Source organism: Micromesistius poutassou (genome assembly GCF_964030765.1).
Source record: "Micromesistius poutassou genome assembly, chromosome: 9".
NCBI classification, from domain to species: Eukaryota; Metazoa; Chordata; class Actinopteri; order Gadiformes; family Gadidae; genus Micromesistius; species Micromesistius poutassou.
Window position 1 is genome coordinate 11,545,012 of NC_140279.1, and position 13,050 is coordinate 11,558,061.

The following is a 13,050-nucleotide window of genomic DNA, read 5'->3' on the forward strand; positions in this document are numbered from 1 at the left end:
AGGCTGTGCGACCGGCCCTAAAGAGGTCTTGTTGTTTTTGCACAGGACCACGTAGCACTTAGTGCTGACCTCAGATGCTGTTCGGGTCCTCCTAACTTGTATTAGCTCCAATGCTAACTCAAAGCGGCTAACCGTCCATATACGAAAACAGCAGTTGGAAGCGGCCATATATATGCATGATGATCATGTTCAAAATCACGAGTAAGCCGTCTCAACATCTTTATGAACGCACCAGAGAGATGGTTACGCTCCATTAGCTTCTACGCGCACTGGAGGCACGTCAAACCTCCCGGGTACCGCCTCAGCCTGCACTGGGAATTCAAGGTGAAACAGAGATGATGGCTCACTTAAGATGTAGGTCAACCTTTTAAACTGGGAAAGGTGTGTGTGTGTGTGTGTGTGTGTGCGACGGTGTGTGTGTGACAGCACGCGCTTGTCCAACACGTGCCTGTGTCTTTTGTGGACAAAGAAGCCAACACATATTTGGCTCACTCTGCCAACGTTCAGCAGCACATTTTGAAGACACTGGCACACTTTCAGAGACCACCCCCCCCCCACCCCCCGTCATCATCACCCCCCTCCTCTCTCCGACCCTCCCCCCTCCTCTTTATGGCTTTTAATATTTCCTTTGCTGCCCCTCTCTCTCGGCGTTTCCATCATCTTTTCCTTCCTCCCCTCCCCGTCTCCTTCCATCTACCTTGTTCACATCTGCGTAAAAACAACGTTCAAGATGGACTGTGTGTGTATTTTTATTTGCACACACAGCAAAGCGAAGCTGAAGGAATCTCCGACAGCTGCTAAAAATTGCTTCGTCGGATGCTGATGCCTTCCCCTTGCCGCTACGCTGAGTGTGTGTTCTGAGGGAGGAAGAGGACGACGAAGAGGAGCTCTGGGGAGCTTGTGTAGTCATCATCATCATGGTCACAACAGTGCACATAACTCTTACGTTGAGGTCGCTCTTAAACTCTTTCATTCACAGCCTAACCGCCGTTGGTCCGGAGGCAGTGTGTCTGTGTGCTACTAACCCAGAGACGATAGCTCATCGCGGTGTGAATACCTCTCCCAATGAAAAGCCCTAGCTCCACCTACACCGTCATTACTCCTTGAGCGAGCGTCGAGTTGATTCCCTCCTTTTTGTCGCAACTCTTTGCACCCACGGACACGCACGTCACCCCGTTGTACGTCCATGAGAGGAGCAAACCGAAAATAAACGAAGCAAACTCTGAGGCTGACACACTGTAATCCTACACCCTGGCAACCACAGCCGACTGCAGTTGAACCCCCAGCCTCTTCCGATTAGAAACAAATAGACTGTACCGCTTAACAGCTGCTGAGAGATAACCCTGAGGTAAGTACACAAACACATCCATATAGGAGAACGCATGGATGTGTGCAATCTACTCAGAGAAGATCACCTTGATGGAATACAGCACCCGGAAAACTATTTTTATACTTTACATTAGTGGTTGTCAAACTTTTTCTACTACTGAATTAGTACCGCTCTAGATATGATGTGAGATAAGATATGTTTTTAGCTGAGTAGCCCCTTCACCGGCAACAAAACCTTTTGGGGAGAAAAATAAATAAAATTAAAATAAATAATGTATGTGCGTTCTATTTGGCAGTGTAAACATGAACATTAAAAGGGTGCAATGAAGCACTGTGCTTCATGCAACTGCTGACTAATTTCCCCTTCCACAACGCCAGGGGAGGGTCAGAGCATGCAGAGATGAAACCCATTCAAATATATTCTTCCGGAAACTGGCAACATTTCTGAGAACCAGAGAACTACTGCTTTATTCAACTCAACCCCATAGCCCGGAACACCGAGAATACAAGTGTAGAACAGCACCGGAAATACTGCAGCCCGCCGTTTCTGATTCCATTGACAGACAATATCAGAGAACCGACTCAAGAAACAGCGATGCATCAAGGCGTGAAAGCCAACCTCGTGCTGCCAATCAACAGCCAGCGGGCATATGGACGAGCAGCAGTGAGAGCCGGGTGGTGGATCTGGTGGTGTACTGCTGCTACTAACACGTTAACATGTCACATGTGCAGAGGTCGTTCTTACTTCTCGTAGGTCGCCGTGACGAAGAAGGCGTACACGCTGGTCTGTTTGTGGTGCCGGATCTGGATGATGAGCTCGGGGATGCCCAGCCGGATGTGGTTCAGTAGCCATAGCAACGTGTGGTCGTCCGTGGAGTCTGAGAGGGAGGGAGGACCGGAGGGAGACGGGGGAGAGACGTGGGGGAGACAGGGGGACACCGGCCCGTCAGACAGAAGAACCAATGGAACACGCAGGTGAATGCTGAAGGCTTTTCCAAAACAACCCAGAATGAGTTATTTATTGTTGATTGATATTTGTTAATTGTCAAAAATATATACAATCAAATGTCAAAAAATCTGAAATAACCATCAAATACAAAATCAAAAATGACAATTAGCCATTACAGCATTACCATGAAGCTAAAACATTCTTTATCTGCCATTTCACCAAAGATGGTCATTATCCTATATAATATATCAAACATAATTTGGTATATATACATATTAGGGGTGTAACGATACACTAAAGTCACGGTTCGGTACGTACCTCGTTTTTTAAGTCACGGTTCCGTATGTTTTTCGGTACAGCTGTTTTTATAATTTTATTAAACAATTTGATTTTGATTTGATTCATTAAATTGTATCAAACAAATGCCTTACACAAATGAAAAGACATCAAATACAATTGAGGATAAAAACACAATAAAGTCCAGGACTTATTTCCATTGTGGTCCTCAACACAAAACATCAGGACAAGACAAGACACTAAAAAAGTGTGCGATAATCAATAAAACTTAATAAAAAAAAATAATAATAATAATATTAATAATTTTTTTTTTTTTTCGGTACATACCGAAATGAAATGTGCATCGAACCGTTAGACCCATACCGAAATATTTTGGTTTGAATACACGTATCGTTACACCCCTAATACATATTTACACATAAATATACATACACATATACATACATACATATAAATATACACAAAATAAACCCATTTTGGCTGTTATTGCTCTTGAATAACCTAATTGGAGCCAGTTCACCAGAAGGTGAACTATTCAGTAGAGGTTTCCACCCCCTAATCACAAAGCCTAGTAGAATTACATCATCTAGTGCTACTCTGATTGACAATATATTTCTGAATGTCACGGAGAATAATATCACTTGTGGGTTAGTAATAAATGACATCAGCGATCATTTACCAGTGTTTGTAATATATGATTGTCACATAAAGAGTAAGGTAAAGGAAAACTGTTATAGATATGCAAGGGTAAGATCAGAGGAAGCAATACTTAAGTTTAGAAATGATTTGTTAAATGAGGAATGGAATGAGGTTTATACAGAGGGAGTAAACGATGCATATGATTCTTTTTTAAAATGTTTCATAACACATTACGATAAACATTGTCCGATAATTCAACTTAAGCACAAAGGTAGTAACAACAAAAAACCTTGGATTACCAAGGGCTTACAAAATGCTTGTAAAAAGAAAAATACACTGTATAGAGACTTTATTAAATTTAGAACAAACAATGCTGAAAATAAGTATAAGAGGTATAAAAATAAGTTAACAACAATAATGAGGCAGGCCAAAAGGGAGTATTACAATAAAATACTAAAAGAAAATAAAGATAATTTGAAAGGAACATGGAGGATCCTGAATGAGGTAATGAGGAACAAAACAGCTCCAACAGCTATGCCAAATTATTTTATTAATGAGAATCGAGAAATTAAAGACATGAATCAAGTTGCCAATGAATTTAACTCTTTTTTTGTAAATATTGGGCCAAATTTAGCTAACACAATCTCAACACAAAATCAACAATTCGTGGGAAAAGAAAAAATGGGAAGCAAGGTGCTACAGTCAATGTACCTAGATGGGGTGAGTGAGAATGAAATAATATCGATCATAACCAAAACAAAGAGTAAGACATCAACAGACAGTGATGGGATAGACATGTGTATAGTGAAAAAAACTATTGATTGTATAATTAAACCTTTAAGTTACATATTTAATCTTTCTTTAAGTACGGGTGTTTTTCCAGAGAGGATGAAAACGGCAAAGGTTATTCCTTTATTTAAGTCAGACGACAGACATGAATTTAATAACTATAGACCAGTGTCAATGCTCTCACAATTTTCAAAAGTGCTTGAAAAACTGTTTGTTCAGAAGTTAGACATATTTCTTGAAAAGAATCACTTGCTGAGTGAGAGTCAGTATGGGTTTCGAACCAACCGATCTACAGCAATGGCACTAACGAAAATAACGGAAGAAATAACAACGGCATTAGATAACAAAAAATATACAGTTGGGGTTTTTATTGATTTAAAAAAGGCGTTCGATACAATAAATCATGAAATTTTAATTTCTAAATTACAGAATTATGGTGTGAGAGGAATTGCCTTGGACTGGTTAAGTAGTTATTTACAAAATAGAAAACAATATGTTCAGATAGAGGGTTACAAATCAGAATGTATGAGGACAGTATGTGGAGTCCCACAAGGATCCGTTTTGGGACCTAAACTTTTTATTTTATATATTAATGATATTTGTGATGTTTCAAAGATTCTACAGTTTGTTTTGTTTGCTGATGATACTAATTTTTTTTGTTCTGGGGATGATTTGGGGATTATTGCAGAAAACATTACTAATGAAATGGTTAAACTTAAGAGATGGTTTGATGAAAACAAGCTTTTGCTAAATTTGAAAAAAACTAAATTTATGGTTTTTACAAATCGAAAAAAGGATGAAATTGAACTTTCATTTGCAGGAGAGAGTGTTGAAAGAGTGTCTGTATTTAGGTTTTTGGGTGTTATCCTGGACGACAAGTTGTCATGGAAAAACCATATAGCATATGTAAAAGCCAAGGTGGCAAAGAGTATCTATATTTTGAATAAGGTTAAGTTTGTCTTGGACACTAACACACTAAGAATTCTGTACTGTACATTTATTTTGCCATATTTTAATTATTGTGTGGAGGTGTGGGGCAACACTTATGTAAGTAACATCACTCCTCTGATTCTGCTACAAAAAAGAGCAGTAAGAGTAATCCACAAGGCAGGTAATAGTGATCCCTCAAATAGATTTTTTATTTCAGCAGGTTTGTTGAAAATGGTTGATATAATAGAATTACAGACCCTAAAAATAATGTTTAAAGCAAAGAACAGATCATTACCAGAACAATTACAAAGCTTGTTTAAACTGGAGGAAGGGGACAACAGACTGAAGCTTGACTTTAAATATACATTTGCAAGGTTGAGCTTAAAACAAAGGTGTATTTCTGTTACAGGTGTAAAAGTATGGCATTCACAAAGCAAGGAATTGAAAAGTTGTACAAGTATGTCTCAGTTTAAGAAAATGTTTAAAAAAGAAAAGATAAGTATTTACAAAAAAGAAGAAGGAGAAAGAGAAAAAGAAGGGAAAAAAGAAAAAGATAGATAGACGAGTGGTGTTAACCGTTATTTTGTTTGTTTGTTTTGTTTTTTTGTCATTGCTATGTTTCATTACCTTTAATATTTTGAAACAGAGAATAATATTGGTGTTGAAGTAAGCCATTTAAATTTAAATTTGTAACAACAGAGAGGGGCAGGGATTATAAGTTTTTTCTTCATCCTGCTCCTTTTCATTCATGGTGAAAATGTGTACACTATGTATATGTGCAACTATGTGAGAACCATGAATGAAATAAATCAAAAATGAAATGAAATGAAATGAAAGGTTGAAAGTTTCAGTCATTACACATTACATCCCCCCCCCCCCACCGCCGCATCAAAGCCTCCAAACCCGCGCCATGTGGTTTTCAGCGCTGGCACGAACCCCCGGGCTACCTGCACAGCTGCCTTCATCCAACTCACAACAACAACAACATTGGAACCGTATCTAACTCACAACAACAACACTGGAACCATATCTAAATCACAACAACAACCCTGGAACCATAACAGATAGCGAGCAATAGCGGATTAGCTGACAGATCGGTCGACACTACGTCTGAATGCAAATGTATGCAGATGATTCTGATCTATGTCTGCGTCCGCCTTCCGTGTTCTCGTTTGTGCGTCGTGTTAGTGAGTCTCTCCGTTAGAGGTGTGTGTGTGTTTGCACGTGGGATATTTACCCGCGAACGTCATGAGCAGGTCGCAGTTCTCCGTGGGCACAGACTTCATCCAAGACTTGTGGGACATGATGTGACGCCCGGCCTGGAGGAGACGCTTCCCAAACAGCTTGTCTGTCAGCGAGAGAGAGAGAGACAGGGAGAGAGAGAGAGACAGAGAGAGGGAGAGAGAGAGGGAGAGAGAGATATTTATTTATATTTATGATCGTGAACTTGTTGTTCACCTTGTGCGTCTTAAGCCAGGTCGAGTGTAAATATCAACGCCAGCCCCCAAGGCTAGCGCAACAACAAACCCTCCAGCACACCAGGAGCAGGAGCAGGAACCCACCAGAGAACGTCCACCAGACAGACAGACAGACAGACAGACAACGTCCACCAGACAGACAGACAGACAGACAGACAGACAGATAGACAGACAGACAGACAGACAACGTCCACCAGACAGACAACGTCCACCAGACAGACAGACAGACAGACAGACAGACAGACAGACAGACAATGTCCACCAGACAGACAGACAGACAGACAACGTCCACCAGACAGACAGACAGACAGACAGACAGACAGACAGAGTCCACCAGACAGACAGACAGACAGACAACGTCCACCAGACAGACAGACAGACAGACAGACAGACAGACAGAGAACGTCCACAGCTAGCCAGACAGACAGACAGACAGACAACGTCCACCAGCCAGCCAGACAGACAGGCAGGCAGACAGACAGACAGACAGCGTCAACCAGAGAGACAAACAGACAGACAGACAGACAGACAGACAACGTTCACCAGCCAGACAGACAGACACAGCCATGAAGCACATGGATCTGTTCCCCAGAGACATCCAACAGCAGGCTGAATATAGCACATGTGCGACAGTAAAGTAATGCAGCACAGCTCTACAATGCTGTGTGGCTGGTCACTATGCAACAGCAAGATCACTACACATCGCACAACTCCTTCAGATGGGTGTCATTTCCCGTGCGTGTCTGGAGACGTAGCGACATAATGCAGCAATATTCTCTCTCCCAGTCTGACTTCCAGTCCGGGTTTCTGCCAGGCAACCCGAGCCCGTTGTTTTAGCGAGGCCACTGAAGTGCAGATGAAGTGGTTGTTTGGTCGGCGGTTCTGAAAACGGCTTTGATGAAATCACCCTGCTGCTCAGTGCTCAGTGTAAACCGAGAGGCCGACAGAAAGGGGCGTCCGCCATTCTCCCTTCATCGCTACGGAAGCCCAGAGCGACCATCGGCCCGGTAACCAGAGAGACGGTCTAACAAGCCCGGCACTTTCTCATAGGATATGCACAAGCAGGGCAAACACGACACAGGACATTAAGGCAAGCAGCAAACTGTATACCGTGAGGCCACGTCTATCTCACATGGAGCCTATGCTGTATGTCCGTGTCTGTGTGATGTGTGTATAAACACACAGCATGTGAAAGCATCATGTTTGCATTACTATGTCAATATAGTCCTACTCGCTGGACTAGTGTGGACCCAGGGCACAGAAAGAGCACAGAGGAGTTGACAAAAGGGGAGAGATGCACACACACGCACACACACACACACACACACACACACACACACACACACACACACACACACACACTATTGTCCTGAATGAATCCACCTAGCTTTTGTCACAATGCTATTAATACTACTAATGCAATAGTCTTCCTGAAGAATAATATCAATAAAGCTGTATGATTAAAAAAATACCATAATAAGAATCCAGATAATAACCAATAAAATAGCAGCTATTAAGTAAATAAGAAAGTGAGATGAGTCATTGTTCTAGTAAAGTCCACATTTTCCCAAGGATACTAGGAATAAAAACGTCTTTGACACAAAAGCATCCGGTACATCTTCTCAGCGTCTGCCCCGGTCTGCTGTTGTGACAGACTCAAACCTGCGGTGAGGCAAGGGCTAAATATTTCAGAGGGTTAGCATGTCTCGCTAGCTGTGGTACTTACAAGCCAGCATTGACAGCTTTAGCCTGTCCCATGCTGCCCGCACCTGATGAAGAACCGCTTCAGACATCAGGACCGGACAAAAGGCTCCGCTCGCACAGAAAGACCCGGTCCGTCCGCTGCGGCTACGCGCTTCGTCAGCCTTCTGCTAGTGTGTCGCTGCTGCCGGCGCTACGTCTCTACACCCTCCTCACCATGAGCCGCATTCTAATGAGACCTGGAGCCATTGTTGACATCCAGATCATCACACACAGACCAACCAGTGTACACACTCTCTCTCACACACAAACACACACGTGGGTTTGCGTTGCATGCACCCTCGTATACAAGCAGTTTACGGATATGAACTGCTGGTGGCTCCTGGTTTGAGGGGAGTGGGAGAGGTCACCCTGCGCTTGTGTTGGCACTCTCTACACCAGGGGTCACCCACCTTTCTGAACCTGAGAGCTACTTCAAGGGTACCGCGTTATAGGAGGAAGGGCCATCTGTTTGACACAAACCCCCTGAATAACAAAGACGCACGGTTCACCTTTAATGATAAGAATAATAAATAATTGCCGTTATTGCTATTAAAAGTGAAAGTGATATTGACGTCAACACAAATACCATGGTGACTCGTGCTGTTTTAACAACATGCCCTGCGGGTAGGTGACGCACCGAAAGCTCAACTTCCTCTCGGACCCCTCGGCCCACCGCTGCCCAGGCAGAGCTCCACACGTCCACACACACACACACACACTGTACACAACACTGCTGCCGGTGGCCCTTTTTTCCTCTAAATTTGGGAGTTATGACCTGCTGGTGCCTCACATGGTCCCTGCGGGCGACCAGGTGCCCGTGGGCACCGTGTTGGCTACCCCTGCTGTACTACACTAACACGCTGGCAGCAGGGCTGTCTGGTTACCTCTAGGTAACCCCCCCCCCCCCCGGCCCCCCCAGCGCTTGTTAGCCCGCCGTCCCGCTAGTGCTCTGTCGCTCATCAGGGACGAGGTCTACAAGCACAGGGCTCAGGGGCAGCAGGGGGTCGGCGTTCCGCTCAGACAGGCCGAGAGCCAAGGTGAGAGCCGCTTTAAATGGTTAAACGGTGAATGGACTGCATTCATACAGCGCTTTTCTAACCAGTGGCCACTCAAAGTGCTTTACAACACTCAGCCATTCATACGCCTATTCACACCCCGACGGCGGTGTCAGCCATGCAAGGTGACAGCCAGCTCGTCGGGAGCAGTCGGGGTGAGCCGTCTTGCTCGGGTACACCGGTCCTCGACGCTCGGCTAGGAGGAGCCGGGGATTGAACTAGCAACGTTCCGGTTACCCAACCGAACCCGCTCTACCTCCTGAGCCACATGCCGCTTAAATAAACAGACACACATAACCCAGAACCGCTCTGTTGTCATGCAGCGTGTAGTGAAATGCTGCGCTCTACTTGCGATCACCTTGCAGTCTGACACAGTTGTTACACTTTCTCTTGTTATGCTACCATCGTGTCTGTCCATGACGGCCCCCAGTCCACTCCCAACCGTCCCTGGAAGGAGGGATCCCCCACTCTGCCTTCCTTCTCAAGGGATCTAGCAAGTAGGCGGTCAAGTATGCAGTCAATTTTAGTTTAGCAAGTTTCACCAAAAAACAGCAATACAATTTGGCAGGTAAAGCAACTTTGCGTCGAGAATCCAGTCAATCAATAAGTAATAAAATATGTTTAAGACCTTTAAGAAAATGGGCCCAGTCTCCCATCGCCATGGAAATGATCGTCAGGTTACTTCAGGATTACAGCCTCCGATATACTGTCAGTATTCCTTAAGCGTGCTAAGACGGAGGGAGGATTGCATTTCCAGGGCATACTGCTGTTATCAGAAACCCAGCAGACACCCACAGCCAGCAGGGTGCCTGTGATCAGAGTCGGCTTTACAGAGTGAGTGTGTGTGTGTGTGTGTGTGTGTGTGTGTGTGTGTGTGTGTGTGTGTGTGTGTGTGCGTGTGTCTGTGTGTGAGAGATGAGGTGTGATTGGGCGATGTTATTTCTCTACAGGATCAAAGGAAGGTCACAGATACAAGCTGCAAAGTCTCTTCCTAAGCTGTGGAAAGTCTAGTTAACAGTCAAGTGTCTTAAAGTCCAGGTCTGTTTTAAACTGTATCATTTCTCATCCACATAAACATTTCCATTTATTGGTTTATATATACAGCCTGATTGGCTGAATACAATGCTCCAAGTGGTAGTAGGTCCTAGTAGTAGGTCCTAGTTTGTGCACGAGTTAATAACTTAATAGTTAATAAATATACTGATAATCTACAGTTAACTAGGAGTGAAGATGGCAGAATGGCACACGGTAAAGCCTTTCCACTCCACATCCATGTCGCTGGATTAAACTGATTGGATCTAACTGTGGTGGGAATTCCGGAACCAAGTCAATCATAACTGTCCAAACTGGGTAGAATAAAGAGTCATCTGAACTTATAACAATTATGGTCATATATTTGGATAATAACGGTACAATGACATACAACCATCATACAACAAACAATAAAACATAACATACAATAATCTAAGGCCAAGGGGATGGGAGTTCCCCCTGCGTCTCTCTATTAGCTCCGCAAGGAGAAGTCCCCAGATGGGAATTCATCCTGCGTCTCTCCAGAGAGCCGCAGGCTGAAGTCCAATGCATTGACAAAAGCAAGGACTTATACAGTGGCACAGGTCTCAGAAATGCTGAGATCAGCTCTGCTATGTTGTTTCCCCTTCATCATGTAAGCTCTGTTTCCTATTCCTTGCACTGTCTAGTCCACTCTACTTGTTCCTGGGCTTTAACGTTAACCTTTGTGTCTGGGGTATACCGGTCACGAGGGAGCAGAGATCCCCTTATGCATTCTTCTCCTTAATGAGAATACAGGAAACTCTGTCCTTTAAGTAAACATTATTTGATTTGATCATTGACAATTGTAATGTGGGGTCTCATAGTCGTGACTTCTCAGTTGGACACTGTGACCCTTGACCAACCCAAGGGTGTCAGCGAAAAGGCACAATCAACAAATGGCAGTTACAGAAACAGAATGTTGTGATGGAAAAATCTACATGTTGTTTGTTTTTATAACTTAGGCCTTGTTCTTTCCTTTCGCATATTGTCTTGCCATCCTGCCTTTCCCCAGAGTCGACTATTCATTGACCTTCGTGCTTGATTCAGCCACCTCACAAGTGAGAGATGTCGTCAAAATGTTATCCCAGGTGCTCTGGTCAGCTGTCCCACCTTCCTCCTTAGAATCAATGCCCTTGTGCTGTGGTCAGTGGTCCCACATTCCCTTCTCTATGGGTCGCTGGCCTACCTTCCTTAGAGTCAACCAATAGTGTTAACCTTCGTACTTGGGTAAACCGGTCACAAAGGAGAAGACATCCTCTTAGGCACTCTTCTACTTGATAAGAACACAGGCAACTCTGTGTTTTGGGCAAACATTACTTGATTTGATTATTGACATCTGCAATATGGGGAGGACCTGAAAAGGTATAAATAACTCTGTCAAACTGTATTCTGGACTCACTCTGCTAGAGAGGAGTCTAATGTATGCATGCATTAAACCTAGGATAATTGCTTTCCAATGTATTGTGTGCTTTTTTGCAGTGGGAATCTCATCTGGCCTAGACGCAATCTCTGTTAAAGGGAATTGCCACGACAATTAGAGTAACCACTAAATCTATACAACTAAATACATTAAGAACTTTTGAAGTACTCATTAGTTACTAATTAGTAGGGGCAGCATGTGGCTCAGGAGGTAGAGCGGGTTGGCTTGTAACCGGAAGGTTGCTAGTTCGATCCCCGGCTCCTCCTAGCTGAATGTCAAGGTGTCCCTGAGCAAGGTACCTAACCCTGACTGCTCCCAACGAGCTGGCTGTCGCCTTGCATGGTTGACTCCGCCGTGAATGTGTGAATGAATGGTTAATTGTTAGGCAATATTTTAGAGCGCTTTGAGTGGCCAATGGTTAGAAAAGCACTTTTCTTTTTGTTAATGGTCTCTTTATTTGTCTGATGCACTCTCTATAATTGAAAACACCTATAAGCAAATTGAGTTTCCTTGCATAACAATATACACATTATTAACCTTGTTGAATGTCACTGCCAAGTTCAAACGGCCATCCATTGTCTCCTCAAGCGATAGATAGAAAACGTGTGAAAGGAAGAAAAAACGTGTTATGCAACACTGAAAAAAACATAATCTTTCTCTCATTCATGGTAACATATGAGCAGTGCAGGAAATCACGTGACTCAAAGCTGGGAAATGCCATCAAAGCGTCCCCATTAGGGGCATGACATCAGTACGTGGCCCAGATAATCTAATCAGCTTCAGGCAATTAGAAGCTCCTGCGTCTTTTCCTCCATCCGCCTGCATCCTGTACGGACGAGCATCAGCCCCGGAACCCTTGAACGCACGAGGCGACCTTCAAAATAAATGCATGCCAAAATAAACCCCTTGGGCACGAGGTGAACTTCAAAATAAAAGCGTGCCAAAATAAACACAATTAATTGAAAGTAAAAGGAAAAACCTATGCCGTAATAAAGAGCAGCACAATTATGCATGCAAAGCAGATAGCAGACTCTTGCAGTCTGAAACAAACATCCCAAAATACTCCCAACTACGATCTGGAAAAGGAGAGGCAGAGGAATATCAGCATCTTGCAAACGCTGCCAAATGCCTTGGGGGGGGGGAAGAGGAATGCATATTAACCCACCCATCCCTGTTCCCCTCCACATCACATCCTTTATACTCCTGAACACACACACACACACACACACACACACACACACACACACACACACACACACACACACACACACACACACACACATATTATACATAAGGCTGCTAAATCTTGAACACCTTGTCTTTTTATTGGCCTTGTTGGCAGTCTGACAAATAAGATGTTACAAGATC

The 13,050-nt window shown here is 43.7% G+C and overlaps 1 protein-coding gene across 1 annotated transcript in view; it reads right to left on the reverse strand.

Annotated features, from left to right (window-relative positions):
• ano8b (anoctamin 8b) overlaps positions 1-7,426 on the reverse strand; it is a 21,986-nt gene extending 14,560 nt beyond the window's left edge. The window contains exons 1-2 of the mRNA XM_084472508.1: positions 6,171-7,426; positions 2,075-2,207 (exon numbers count right to left, since the gene is read on the reverse strand). Of these exons, the coding sequence (XP_084328634.1) occupies positions 2,075-2,207; positions 6,171-6,237 (200 nt within the window). The 5' untranslated portion in view covers positions 6,238-7,426. The remainder of the gene's footprint in view (positions 1-2,074; positions 2,208-6,170) is intronic.
• Between the last annotated feature and the right edge of the window lie 5,624 nt (positions 7,427-13,050).